The sequence below is a fragment of the Labrus bergylta genome, chromosome 11, assembly GCF_963930695.1.
Source record: "Labrus bergylta chromosome 11, fLabBer1.1, whole genome shotgun sequence".
Classification (NCBI taxonomy): domain Eukaryota; kingdom Metazoa; phylum Chordata; class Actinopteri; order Labriformes; family Labridae; genus Labrus; species Labrus bergylta.
In genome coordinates, this window is record NC_089205.1 from 29,228,641 (window position 1) to 29,240,749 (window position 12,109).

General features: G+C 42.0%; 2 protein-coding genes across 2 annotated transcripts in view; one reads left to right on the forward strand and one right to left on the reverse strand.

Annotated features, from left to right (window-relative positions):
- Positions 1-1,309: 1,309 nt before the first annotated feature.
- On the reverse strand, positions 1,310-2,101 carry triap1 (TP53 regulated inhibitor of apoptosis 1). The gene has a single exon (XM_020658347.3). The coding sequence runs from the start codon at positions 1,960-1,962 to the stop codon at positions 1,738-1,740; it is 225 nt and encodes a 74-aa protein (XP_020514003.1). The 5' UTR covers positions 1,963-2,101; the 3' UTR covers positions 1,310-1,737.
- A 444-nt stretch (positions 2,102-2,545) lies between these two features.
- Positions 2,546-12,109, forward strand: part of supt5h (SPT5 homolog, DSIF elongation factor subunit) — a 20,394-nt gene continuing 10,830 nt past the window's right edge. Inside the window, exons 1-17 of the mRNA XM_065960133.1 lie at positions 2,546-2,694; positions 2,913-3,004; positions 4,127-4,283; positions 4,376-4,444; positions 7,980-7,991; positions 8,102-8,171; positions 8,358-8,426; positions 8,647-8,712; positions 8,813-8,843; positions 8,945-9,013; positions 9,100-9,351; positions 10,090-10,179; positions 10,268-10,338; positions 11,124-11,229; positions 11,398-11,488; positions 11,647-11,783; positions 11,993-12,109. The exon at positions 11,993-12,109 is cut by the window's right edge and continues 39 nt beyond it. Coding sequence (XP_065816205.1) covers positions 2,921-3,004; positions 4,127-4,283; positions 4,376-4,444; positions 7,980-7,991; positions 8,102-8,171; positions 8,358-8,426; positions 8,647-8,712; positions 8,813-8,843; positions 8,945-9,013; positions 9,100-9,351; positions 10,090-10,179; positions 10,268-10,338; positions 11,124-11,229; positions 11,398-11,488; positions 11,647-11,783; positions 11,993-12,109 — 1,491 coding nt within the window. The 5' untranslated portion in view covers positions 2,546-2,694; positions 2,913-2,920. The remainder of the gene's footprint in view (positions 2,695-2,912; positions 3,005-4,126; positions 4,284-4,375; positions 4,445-7,979; positions 7,992-8,101; positions 8,172-8,357; positions 8,427-8,646; positions 8,713-8,812; positions 8,844-8,944; positions 9,014-9,099; positions 9,352-10,089; positions 10,180-10,267; positions 10,339-11,123; positions 11,230-11,397; positions 11,489-11,646; positions 11,784-11,992) is intronic.

Below are 12,109 nucleotides of genomic sequence, written 5' to 3' on the forward strand. Positions count from 1 at the left end.
TCATCCACCCAGCTGTCAGGAAGCTGAACTCTCTCCCCTCTGCCCCTCCCCCCCGCTCCCCTCAGCTCTGGATGTTGAACCTCACCACCCATCTTGGAGCAGTCCTCTCTCTGTCCTTTACTTTTCACTAAGTTAGTGCCTTATATTTATTTATATTTCAATTTTAAACCAAGCACATTTGTTGTTGATGTTTTTTTTTAAATGAACATATTTTGCACATTATCTTTGTACTTTTGTATATCTGGAACTTTTCTTCATCTAAAAGTGTGCCGTGCCTCAAAAGAAGGGTTAAAAAAACACTCTAAGGTGATGATGCATTTTGTAATTCATATAGCACCCTCTGCTGGTGACAGAGAACTGCACGGGTACAACAATGAAACTCAAATGAGATGCTTTTTGACTGGTTGATAAATCGAGTAATAACAGCGCATATCTCCGATAAATTTAGCCGATACTGATACTCACTCGAAATACTAATATCGGCTGACGTTATCGGCTGGATGACTAATCGGTCGAGGCTCTAGTAGGTACAAAGGCGTAATAATGCTGCATTCATGTGGTGTCGGACACATCGGAAAAATTAGATTCCGAGTTGCAAAATGCGCATGAACACGTGCTCAAGTCAGAACAACTCGGAAAAGAATGAGATGCCCGACTTCCTGACTTGACGTCAGAATCGTCATCAACATTGTTAATGTTAACATTAATTCAGGTATTGTGCATCAACTTTTTGCTCCAATATAACTTTTAACAGAGATATTTCACTGTTCTTCTTCGGAGCGTCAACGCTGTTTTTGTGCTGTTGTTACAACATTCTGACTTTCCGAACTGAAATCACTTCGGAAAAACGACTTCCAAACTCGGAAACTTGGACCAGCCGAGCAGCACGTGAACTTGGACCAGCCGAGCAGCACGTGAACTTGGACCAGCCGAGCAGCACATGAACTTGGACCAGCCGAGCAGCACGTGAACTTGGACCAGCCGAGCAGCACGTGAACTTGGACCAGCCGAGCAGCACGTGAACTTGGACCAGCCGAGCAGCGCGTGAACTTGGACCAGCCGAGCAGCACATGAACTTGGACCAGCCGAGCAGCACGTGAATGCAGCATAACAGCAGAGCTTGTGCTGCATTCAGGTGCTGCTCGGGGAGAACGGCACACAGAGAGGTTCCTGTCAAGACGGGGAAGCGAACCACTGAACCATTTCGCTGTGAGGCAACAGCGCTAACCACAATTAAACACAGGAAAGAGAAAATGTAAGGATTTTTTAGATAATGAGAAATGAAAACTTTCAATAATACATTTCACGATTGTAGTTATTTCTGTTATTTAATGGTCAATTTGTTTTCCAGTTTCATATTTAAAAAAACAAACAAACGACCAAACCCGAAAAGATCCAGATAGCAGTGATACAAAACAGAGAAGAGCAGCAATTCTTCACAATAGAGAAGCTGCATCCAGCTCACAATCTGTTGTTACATCAACACTAAACAATGAATCCATTATTATAACTCTCACACAGCCCACAGTCCTTATATTAAATAAACTCCTAATGCTACTGATCTGAGCTCTGTGTGTTTTAAACTCAGAAACACACACATGTGATCAGTTTCAGTCTCCTCATCCTGCTGACAGTGTTCTCTGGCACCTTCTCTGCCTCTGCGCATGCTCAGTGGGCCTCGTGGACACACAGCATGGGTCATCATTGGTAATCAGTCTTTTTTTCTTTAACTCTCCATCAGCTCTCGGGCTTGTCCTTGTTGGGGCCCATGAACTCCACTCCGTCGATGGGGATGTCTTTCTCCTTGATGGCCTTCTGCACGCACCGCTGGTACTTCCGGAAGGTCTCGGTGCACGGGTCTCCGCTCCGGTCCCCCTTCAGGAACTTCTCCGCGAACCAGCGGTTGAAGCACTGGTCGTACTCCCGCTTCAGGTCGGTGCAGGCCTCCCCGACGCTGTTCATTTTCACCAGCAGAACTCAGAACCGGCGGAAAAAAGTCGAGATACTGAAGATTTCTTCACCTGTTTTCAAAAGCAGGAGCTGTGTCAACATGCGCACTGCGTGACTCTCCTTGAACAGCGTGTTGTGATTGGTTGGTTTGACAGCCGTCGAACGTTGTAGCGTCACGTCGCATCAGGGATGGTGTATTTGAGAGGAGCGATCACTCTTGTGTAAAATCGCACGCACTTAAGTATGACGAAATAAAGTTCGTACGATTGAAATTAATATTATTGCATATTTATCATTTTTTTACCGCCTCCGAATTGTACAGAAGCTTGTGCAGACATGCATCAGTGCCACGTTTATTATAGTTTCGAATTTTACATTAGTTTGAATTTCTATTTATTTGTTTAAGTTTCTAAGTTTTATATGCCGTTTTATTCTCCTGATCTCAATTTGTATATCTCGTTATCTCAACATAATAACGATGGTTTACCTCTGATTTCGACTTAATTTCAGCCGTTTTCTTGAGCTCTCGAGTGGTTAATACCTTCTGAAAAGAGCACCGGAGTGAGACCTCTTACTTTGTTTGCCCAGCCGCCGTCCAAAACCCGCGAGATTGTTTTTTGAAGTCTCTCCGAGATCTCGCGATTCTCCGAGACGTGAGAGGCATCAGAGTGATCGAACTAAGCTGATAAATACATTTATTAATCGATTAATAAGCCAGAAAGAGCCAGACCGGAGTACAAAGAGGTAAGTTACACCCGCGCTGCTCATCGGACATAATTTGATTAAAGCTGTTTTGGAGATATCCTGAACGTAGCATCTCTTCACTCGTACGTTAGCATGCTAAGCTAGGCCATCATGATTGTTATGGGCTGCTAGCTTAGCGTTAGCTGCTCTGCCTGCGTTTTAATCAAACTTTACACGCGTGGCTCTGTAATCATTTCGCTCCTGCTGTCGACACAAAGGTTACACGATGTCTGATAGCGATGACAGCGACTTCTCCGACAACCAGAGTGAGCGCAGCAGCGACGGAGAGGCCGAGGAGGTGGAGAATGAGGTATGCTAACTGTGCTAGCTTGTGATGCTAACTAACAGATAAAAAGTAAACATTGAAGTTTGAGAATATATTAAACATTAAACATTAAATATTATACTTTATATACTTTATATACTTTATATATTAAACATTATATATTATATATTATACTTTATATACTTTATATATTAAAAATTATATATTATACTTTATATACTTTATATATTATATATTAAACATTATATATTATATATTAAATATATATTATATATTATATATTATACTTTATATACTTTATATACTTTATATATTATACATTATATATTATATATTATACATTATTTACTTTATATATTAAATATTATATATTAAACATTATATATTATATATTATACATTATTTACTTTATATATTAAACATTATATATTAAACATTATATATTATATATTATACATTATTTACTTTATATATTATATATTATATATTATACTTTATATATTAAACATTATATATTATATATTATACATTATTTACTTTATATATTAAACATTATATATTATACTTTATATATTAAATATTATACTTTATATATTAAACATTATATATTATACATTATTTACTTTATATATTAAACATTATATATTAAACATTATATATTAAACATTATATATTATACTTTATATATTAAACATTATATATTAAACATTATATATTATACTTTATATATTAAACATTATATATTAAACATTATACATTATTTACTTTATATATTAAACATTATATATTATATATTATACATTATTTACTTTATATATTAAACATTATATACTGTATATATTAGACTTTATATATTGTATAATAATATACCGTTTATTTCATACATTATAGGGATTCAAGATAATCTTTTACTTTCTATGTTTTATTTGTCCATTTGAATCACTAGTAGCTGAATATGGAGCAGAGGAAGAAGTAGCTCAGACTGTAGGGGGAAAGTATGGGAATTGTTGTGGCTGCTGGAGAGGTGACAGGTCACTTCCAGAGTTCTAACAAGTCGCCCTCGAGCGAGGCACAGAACCCCCAACAGCTCTGATGTGCCCCCCCCCCCCCCCACTCTGACATCTCCCCATTAACACTTGTGTTTAGGAGGAGGCAGCCAGCCCCGTAGGCAGCGACAAGGTAGCAGAGGAGGAGGGAGAGGACCTGGAGGATGAGGAGGAGTATGATGAAGAGGAGGAAGAGGATGATGATGAACGTCCCAGAAAGAAGCCAAGACACGGGGGCTTTATCCTGGATGAAGCCGGTGAGACTCTGCTTCTCACGCTACAGCGGTTAACGAAGTGCTCAACTTGAAGTACTACTACTAAAACTTATTTTTCCCACCTCTCTGCCTAGATGTGGATGATGAGTATGAGGACGAGGAGGATCAGTGGGAGGAGGGAGCTGAAGATATTCTGGAGAAAGGTAAGAAGTTTGATTTGCTGTGATGAAACCTTTTGTTTAAAAAAAAAAAGTTTAAAAATGTGGTATCCACACAACCCAACTAGATATTTTAAGATATTTTTATATTATAAGACCCGCTCATCAAGAAGCTCCCGATTGAAGGATTTATTGATTTGTGACCTTTGGAGCCAACACGCTCTTCCTCTGACTTGAGCATGTCTGAGGAAATGTCCGTTTGTGAATCCGGCACCCGCAAGGGATGAGCGTGTCTTTTTTTACTTTTCATACTCAGAAATGTCTTTAAAAGAATCCTAATTTCTAACCTTCAGTTAATTGTATTTGTCCTTCCTCATGATGATTGTTTGAAACTCTCTGCACATTTTAGACGTATTTCAGTGATCCAGCTCAGAAATGTTTGTGTTTGAACGATGCTTTAGTGACAGATTATCACTAACCAACCTCTGATTTCAATGAAAACTAAAAAAAAAAGAACAATCAGAACACAAAGATATGGTTTGTCAGGACGAGCTCTGAATAGAAACACTTATTAAAGTGATTCACTTTGAACATATTGTGAACATTATCTGGAGGTCAGACTAAAGGAAATCTTCCCTGTGTGGTTCTGACCCTCTTAAAGGAGATCTATTCTGCTGATCCAGATTTAAATACACACACATATATAATGTTACGATGTTGAACGTCCACTCTAAACCTCAGCAACTTTTTTTAAAAACACAAGATAAAACAGTTGTTGATGTAATCCTCGGGCGTGGTTTCCTGCTGCTCTGAATGAAGCTTGGACAGAACCTGACGGGGGAGTCTTAAAGAGACAGAGGCTGAAATGAAGTGTTTCAGGCAGAAGCTGAAATGAGGGATTTTACTGACGTCAGTATCAGATACATGAGGAGGTTTTTGAGCTACACATCTCACTAATCATTAGGTGTCCCAGACTGATATAAGATGAAAGTGAGCATAATAGATCTCCTTTAATGCTTTTTAAAATGGCACCAACGTACAGACGGGTCTCAAAGGTCAGGTTGTGAGCGTTCTGAGAGCTCTGTGAAAAGGTTCCTGATGTGATGCAGAGAGTGTGACGCCTCAGTTGGAGCTGTTTTCTAAAACATGTATGTCCTCTGACTGAACTCTCTCTGTCTCATCGGTGTTCTCTCATGCATGTCCTCTTCAGTTAACGGTAAATCTACTTCAGATACACTCCTGCTCCGATTTGTTTCCATTGTTAGTGTTGTTGTTATTCTCCATGGTGTTTATCTGAAGCAAGTGGAGCATTCAGATTCATCCATTCAGTAAACCTCCATGTCCCAGAATGTAATGATTAACCCCACTTCATCTCAGCACAGCTGTTTTTGTGATTGTGTAGCTTCGTGTGCGGGAGAGCACAGAGGGCAAATCCATTATTGGCTCCTTGAACAGCAACAGCTCTATTTACAAAGTCCACACAGAAAAAAAACAATCACTACACTTTCTCTTTAGGTGTTGATTCTGAGGCCACGTTTACACGACAACGATTGCGTTTTGGGTTTTATCATTACACAAATGGAGTGAAACCAGAAAGCCTTTGAACTTTTGAAATCCATCGACATGTAAACAGGAAATACACTTTTCCTCTGAAAACGGTGAATTCACGTGTGTGTAACGGTTCCAGTCAGTAGCCATGAGCAAGTATGTGGACTACAACAACAAAAACAACAAAGGCGGCTCCCGAGTTCTGATTTATGCTGCTCGCTCCCCGTCAACATTTTATCAACGGTGACTCTCTTTGGAGTAAATTTGTAGTTTAGGGCCTCCTCCTGGAGTAACAACGCTACCTACTGGTCTGTTATGGATATTGCAGCCGCTTGAAGTCGTCTTTTGGGGATCCGTGTGCACGCCCGTTGTTATCAAAACGTTGTCTTCTGAACGCAGAACCAAAAAACAGCTTGTTTTCTGAGTATTGTTCTCGTGTGGGCGTGGCCTAAATGTGTGAGCTTTCTAAAGTCAACATACGACAGAGACTGACAACAAGTGTTTGTATGCTGTAGTCGCTAACCTGTCTTTAGACGGAAGCCCTTCCTGTATGATGTCGTACTGATTTAAACCCCTCACATGGTTAAAACATATTTTTTTAACCAACCAGCTTCCTCGAAGTGTCAGGCACATCACAAGATCAGAAACAGACTTCATTTTTAGGTAATAAAATCCAAATTGACACCAAAATATTTGTCATTATTTAACACCTCGAGGTTTGACATTTAGCAGATTCAGCGGTTTCCATCGTTCAGAGACCAAAGTGTGATCCTTTGCCTGACTCTGCTGCCCCCGTAGACGACTGCACTCGTTCCCCTTTAAAATGTCTGGACTAATGGATGTGGTGGTTGAAGCTTTTTATGTGGCACGTGGTAATGCATACGATCACTGAAGGCACGAGTACGGCAGAAACTAAATCAAACTGTGTGAAAGGTTAAAGGGTCGCCATCCTGCTGCCTTTTTGTTTTATACTCATAAGAACCCCAAACGAAGAGAGGAGTAGGGGGTAAAACTTTACATTTGGAAAAGGGCGCCGGTGAGGTCAACAGCGCCTTTCTGAAAAGTTGAAATATTTTCAACCTGAGCGTTCGGAGCCGCCGCACAGAAAGGTGGAGAGCTCTAAAAAATAATGCTGGGTGCTGCGTATTTTCACCCGAGGGCCGCCTGCTCCTGCAGACGCTCTCTCCTGCAGACGCTCTCTCCTCATTTAAAATATTGACGCTGGCGCTCAAAAAGAAAAAAAAAACGCCAGGTGGACACGGCGCTTTAAGCTGCACGTTTTAGTTGTGCAACGATAATGACATCACTGTCAGCGGCCGATGAGTGTCCGACATGTTTTTTATCGTGCTGAATGAGTGCACGATGTAGTCTTTAAGTCCGGTTCAGTTTCTGCTGTACTGTTGCTTTAAACCACACTGAACCGTCACGGCTTCATGCTTCTGTGTGCTGAACCGTCATCATTAATCTGTTTTTGTTTTTCTGTTGTTATTGTTTTTTTCTCCCATCATGCTTTGTGTTGCTGCTGCCTGACTCTGCTCCTGTGTGCTCTGCCCTGACGACACTTAATGTCTTTTGGCTTCTGCCTTCACCTCCATTCTCCTCCTCCTTCTTCCTCGTCCTCTTCCCCTTCCTCCTCCTTCATCCACCTCCTTCTCCTCTTCCATACTCCTCCTCCTCTTCCTCTTCATCCTCCATCTTCCTCCTCTTCCATCTTCCTCCTCCTCCTCTTCATCCTCCTCCTCCCGGCTGCTGTGTATGTTTTCCTCTTCTCTTCATCTTTCTCTTCACTTCCTCTGTCCTGAACTCTCTCTCTCTCTCTCTTTGTATCATTCTTTACTCCTTTCCTTCCTCCTTTCCTCACCATGCTCTTTGCTCTCCTCATCCCTTTTATTCTCTTTTGTTTTCTTGCACGATTGCTCTTCCTCCTCTTTCTTCGACTCCTCTCTGCTCTTCTCCAACTTTGCTTTTTCTCCCTCCCCTTCTCTCTCTCTCTCTCTCTCTCTCTCTCTCTTTTTTGGTCGGTGGTGAGCAGAGGAGGCTGAGGGTAAGTCTGTTTTTGTTTTCCCTCAAACAATCCTAATGGTTCTTTATTTAATAAATCTATTTGTGATTAACCATGAATGTGACCCCTCCCCTCCCCCCTCTCCTCCTCAGTGTCGAACATCGACCATGTGGTTCTTGATGAAGATCACTCTGGATCCAGGAGGCTGCAGAACCTCTGGAGGTAAAAGACCTTGTTTACTTTACAAGTCACTTAAATAACCTCCCAGAGAAACAGTCCCAGGAGGTCAAACTCATGACACTGTTTCCCCATATCTAAAGCAATAACCAAACTTTATTGAGGAATTCTACGATGCTGCAAAACTATCTGTGTGTGTGTCATGACTAAACTTGTGTATTTGTGTTACAGAGACTCCAGAGAGGAAGCTCTGGGTGAATACTACATGAGGAAGTATGCCAAGTCATCTGGAGGGGAGCAGTAAGTAACTTTGTTCTAAGTGAAAAGATGAAGTCTGAGCTGTGCACTCTTTTTATAAAGACTCTGTCAGCTCACACTTTGCAGCACAGCACACCTAGACGATTGTTTTATTGTAGTTTTTAATCCAACAATTTGACTAAAGAGTAATCACAAGAACATGATTCTGAACTTTTCTGTTTTTTTACACACTATTCTTGTTTTCTTCTTCGGTGGTGTGCAGTTTCTCTGGAGGGTCCGAGGAGCTCTCTGATGACATCACTCAGCAGCAGCTACTTCCTGGAGTCAAGTACGTGAACTCTTCATGCACCAATCAGCTTTGAGGACACCTGCAGACACACTCTGAATCTTTGAGCTGTTTTAACAACAATTTTTTTTTTCCTCGTCAGGGATCCCAATCTGTGGACGGTCAAGTGTAAGGTGTGTGTGTGATAAAAACACAAATTCAAATCACACATAGAGGGATTGACTGTTCCTTTACATGCTGCATCTGTTTGTTAAATAATTCATCCTGTTTTTAGATCGGAGAGGAGAGGGCGACGGCCATCGCATTGATGAGGAAATTCATCGCCTACCAGTTCACAGACACGGTAAGACGCTGCACTCTGTCATAACTACTTCAGGATGTTTGACCTCTGCCGCTCACGCTTCTCTTAACTCGACCGTCTCCTCACAGCCTCTGCAGATCAAGTCCGTGGTTGCCCCGGATCACGTCAAAGGTTACATCTACGTGGAGTCGTACAAACAGACGCACGTCAAGTCGGCCATCGAAGGCATCGGGAACCTGAGGATGGGTCTGTGGAACCAGCAGATGGTCCCAATCAAAGAGATGACGGACGTCCTCAAGGTCGTCAAAGAGGTCACCAACCTGAAGCCCAAGTCCTGGGTCCGACTGAAGAGAGGCTTGTACAAAGACGACATCGCTCAGGTAAGAAGAAGTGATTTCTGTATTTGCTATCATAATGAGCTTTGGGGCGTTGGCTAGACACAGACACACCAAGCAGACGGCAAAGAACTAGTGGTCTTGGCCAAAAAGTTGCACTTGAACACACCGCAAAGACTACAGCCGACGGCCAACCACCACGTACGTTCTGCTCATGTGTGAGATGAAATAACTCTCCATGCCAGCAGGGGGCGGTAGTCCGTAGTTACGTAGTTATACAAGAAGACCATTTTCACCCCGCTGTCGCTCACCACTCGTATTATAGGTCGTCTACTAATGGAGAATAATGTCTGATAAAAAGGTGAAAATGGCGCTGGCGTTGTCAGCTCTTGGTCTTTTAGTGGAAAAAGAAAAGAAGAGGAGGAGGAGACAAATAAGGAGAAACCACACTAATGGGTGAAAGCATGCTCAAGGGGCTTTACTGAACCTGAGAGGAGAGCTGGAGAGAAATGAAACAACAGAACAGCCAATCAGAGAGATCCGTCTCACCGACCGCTGACGCAATTCAACATGTTTGTCCGACGGAGCCAGACAAACTAGGGCGGCGACCGCTCACCGACGATCTCCTTGGTGTGCCAGGGCCTTAAGGGACTCATTGAAAGACGAACTCTTTGCGAGAGATGACGAGTCTTGAAGACACTTAAAGATGAACTTAAAATGAGATAATTCAAGTCCTTTAATGTAAGTAATGCAGACATTAATGAGCTGTGTTTTATTCTCCAGGTGGACTACGTGGAGCCGAGTCAGAACACCATCTCCCTGAAGATGATCCCTCGCATAGACCTGGACCGCATCAAGGCCAAGATGAGCCTGGTATGACAAACACACACCCTGTAGCTCTCCACTCGATCCACTGCTCAGAACCGTTTGTTTACATTTGTGTCTGTTTTCCATCCTGTAGAAAGACTGGTTCGCTAAGAGGAAGAAGTTTAAGAGACCCTCTCAGAGGCTGTTTGATGCTGAAAAGATCAGGTACACACACACACACACACGCACACACCAAATTCGGGCATAGCAACAGGACAGACAAGTAAGCTCAAAATACACATTAAACAGAATAGATAAGATAAATAAAAATAAAACGGGGTATATACAAGTACAAAATGAATGAATGATGAAGTTAACTATGCATGGAGCTGAGACAGTATTTGTAGAGAATGACAAGATAAAGTGACAAGTGATGATTAAAGTGATTTGGTAACATCAATAGCAGCAAGTAATGTAAACAGCAGAGAAGAGAGGCAGTGTTGTACCACAGTGATGCAGAGTGCAGTTATATAATATAATGTAGTATAACATAATATAATATAATATAGTGTAATATAATGAAATGTGATATAATATAGACTAATATAATGAACTTGGGGCGGATGTTGGCTCCCAACTCAATGACAAGTGTGAAATCGTACCGCCGCTCTTCAAATGTATTTCTCTATTGGCATAACAGGACAGACAAATTCATAAAAGACAATCATACTTGAGTGCACATGAGTTACTTCTGTTCCTTAAATAAAGTAGTTTGAGCCTTTCTTTTGGAGAGGCAGGAAGTCGTGGTGGCAGCTCCGTGTACAATTAGAACCACTACGGCCCACTCTTCAAACTAAGTTCATGTGTATGAATATTCTTCAATCAATCCTTTGAAAAGATCTGAACTCATTTGATTTCTGCTTTTATTTCTGGAAAAAACTGCGCTGCAAATAGTTTGAGTCTTGAGCTTAGCGTATCTATGACTGACAGCTGATGATTATGATTGACAGGTCCCTCGGTGGGGAGGTCAGCCACGACGGAGACTTCATGATCTTTGAGGGGAACCGTTACAGCCGCAAGGGATTCCTGTTCAAGAGCTTTGCCATGTCGGCTGTGGTGAGTCTAGTTTTTTAAGCCTCGGTATTGTTACTCAGAAAAAACAAAAGGGGCCTCGTACAAAGCCCTGAGGAACACCCTTGTTTCATTAAGGTTTTTTTTTTTTTTTACTTTACAAAGCCTTCTTATCGCTGATTCACATTTTATTTTCTGTGTTCTGTGTGTCAGATCACAGACGGAGTGAAGCCCACTCTGTCCGAGCTGGAGAAGTTTGAAGACCAGCCTGAAGGAATCGACCTGGAGGTGGTCACTGAGTCAGGTACGATGACCCTGTAATCGTCTTTCGGGTTAGAAAAAGGTTATTTTCAGACTGAAGACGAGCACGTCAGGGGGACTGGAATATCCCATCCCATCGCCTGTGAAGTTCCTCCTGCTAATACAAAATGTTTTTGTGTGTGTGTGTGTGTGTTTGCGCAGGTAAGGAGCGTGAACACAACCTGCAGGCCGGAGACAACGTGGAGGTGTGTGAGGGAGAGTTGATCAACCTGCAGGGAAAAATCCTCAGTGTGGACGGAAACAAGATCACCATCATGCCCAAACACGAAGACCTGAAGGTGAAGGACGCACACGTTCACACACGCACACGTTCACACACACACAGCTTGTCTCTACATAAGTACACCTAAACTGGTCCTCACAAGCATAGCAATACACCAAAAAGAGCAGAAACAAAGCCTCTATTAACGAGCTGAGACTTCCCCGTGCATCAACAAACTCCTCAGACCGTCTTAAGATCGTGTGTTTTGTGTGTGTGTTCTCTCAGGACCCTCTGGAGTTCCCGGCTCACGAGTTGAGAAAATACTTCCGCATGGGCGACCACGTGAAGGTGATCGCCGGGCGCTACGAGGGAGACACGGGCCTCATCGTCAGAGTGGAGGAG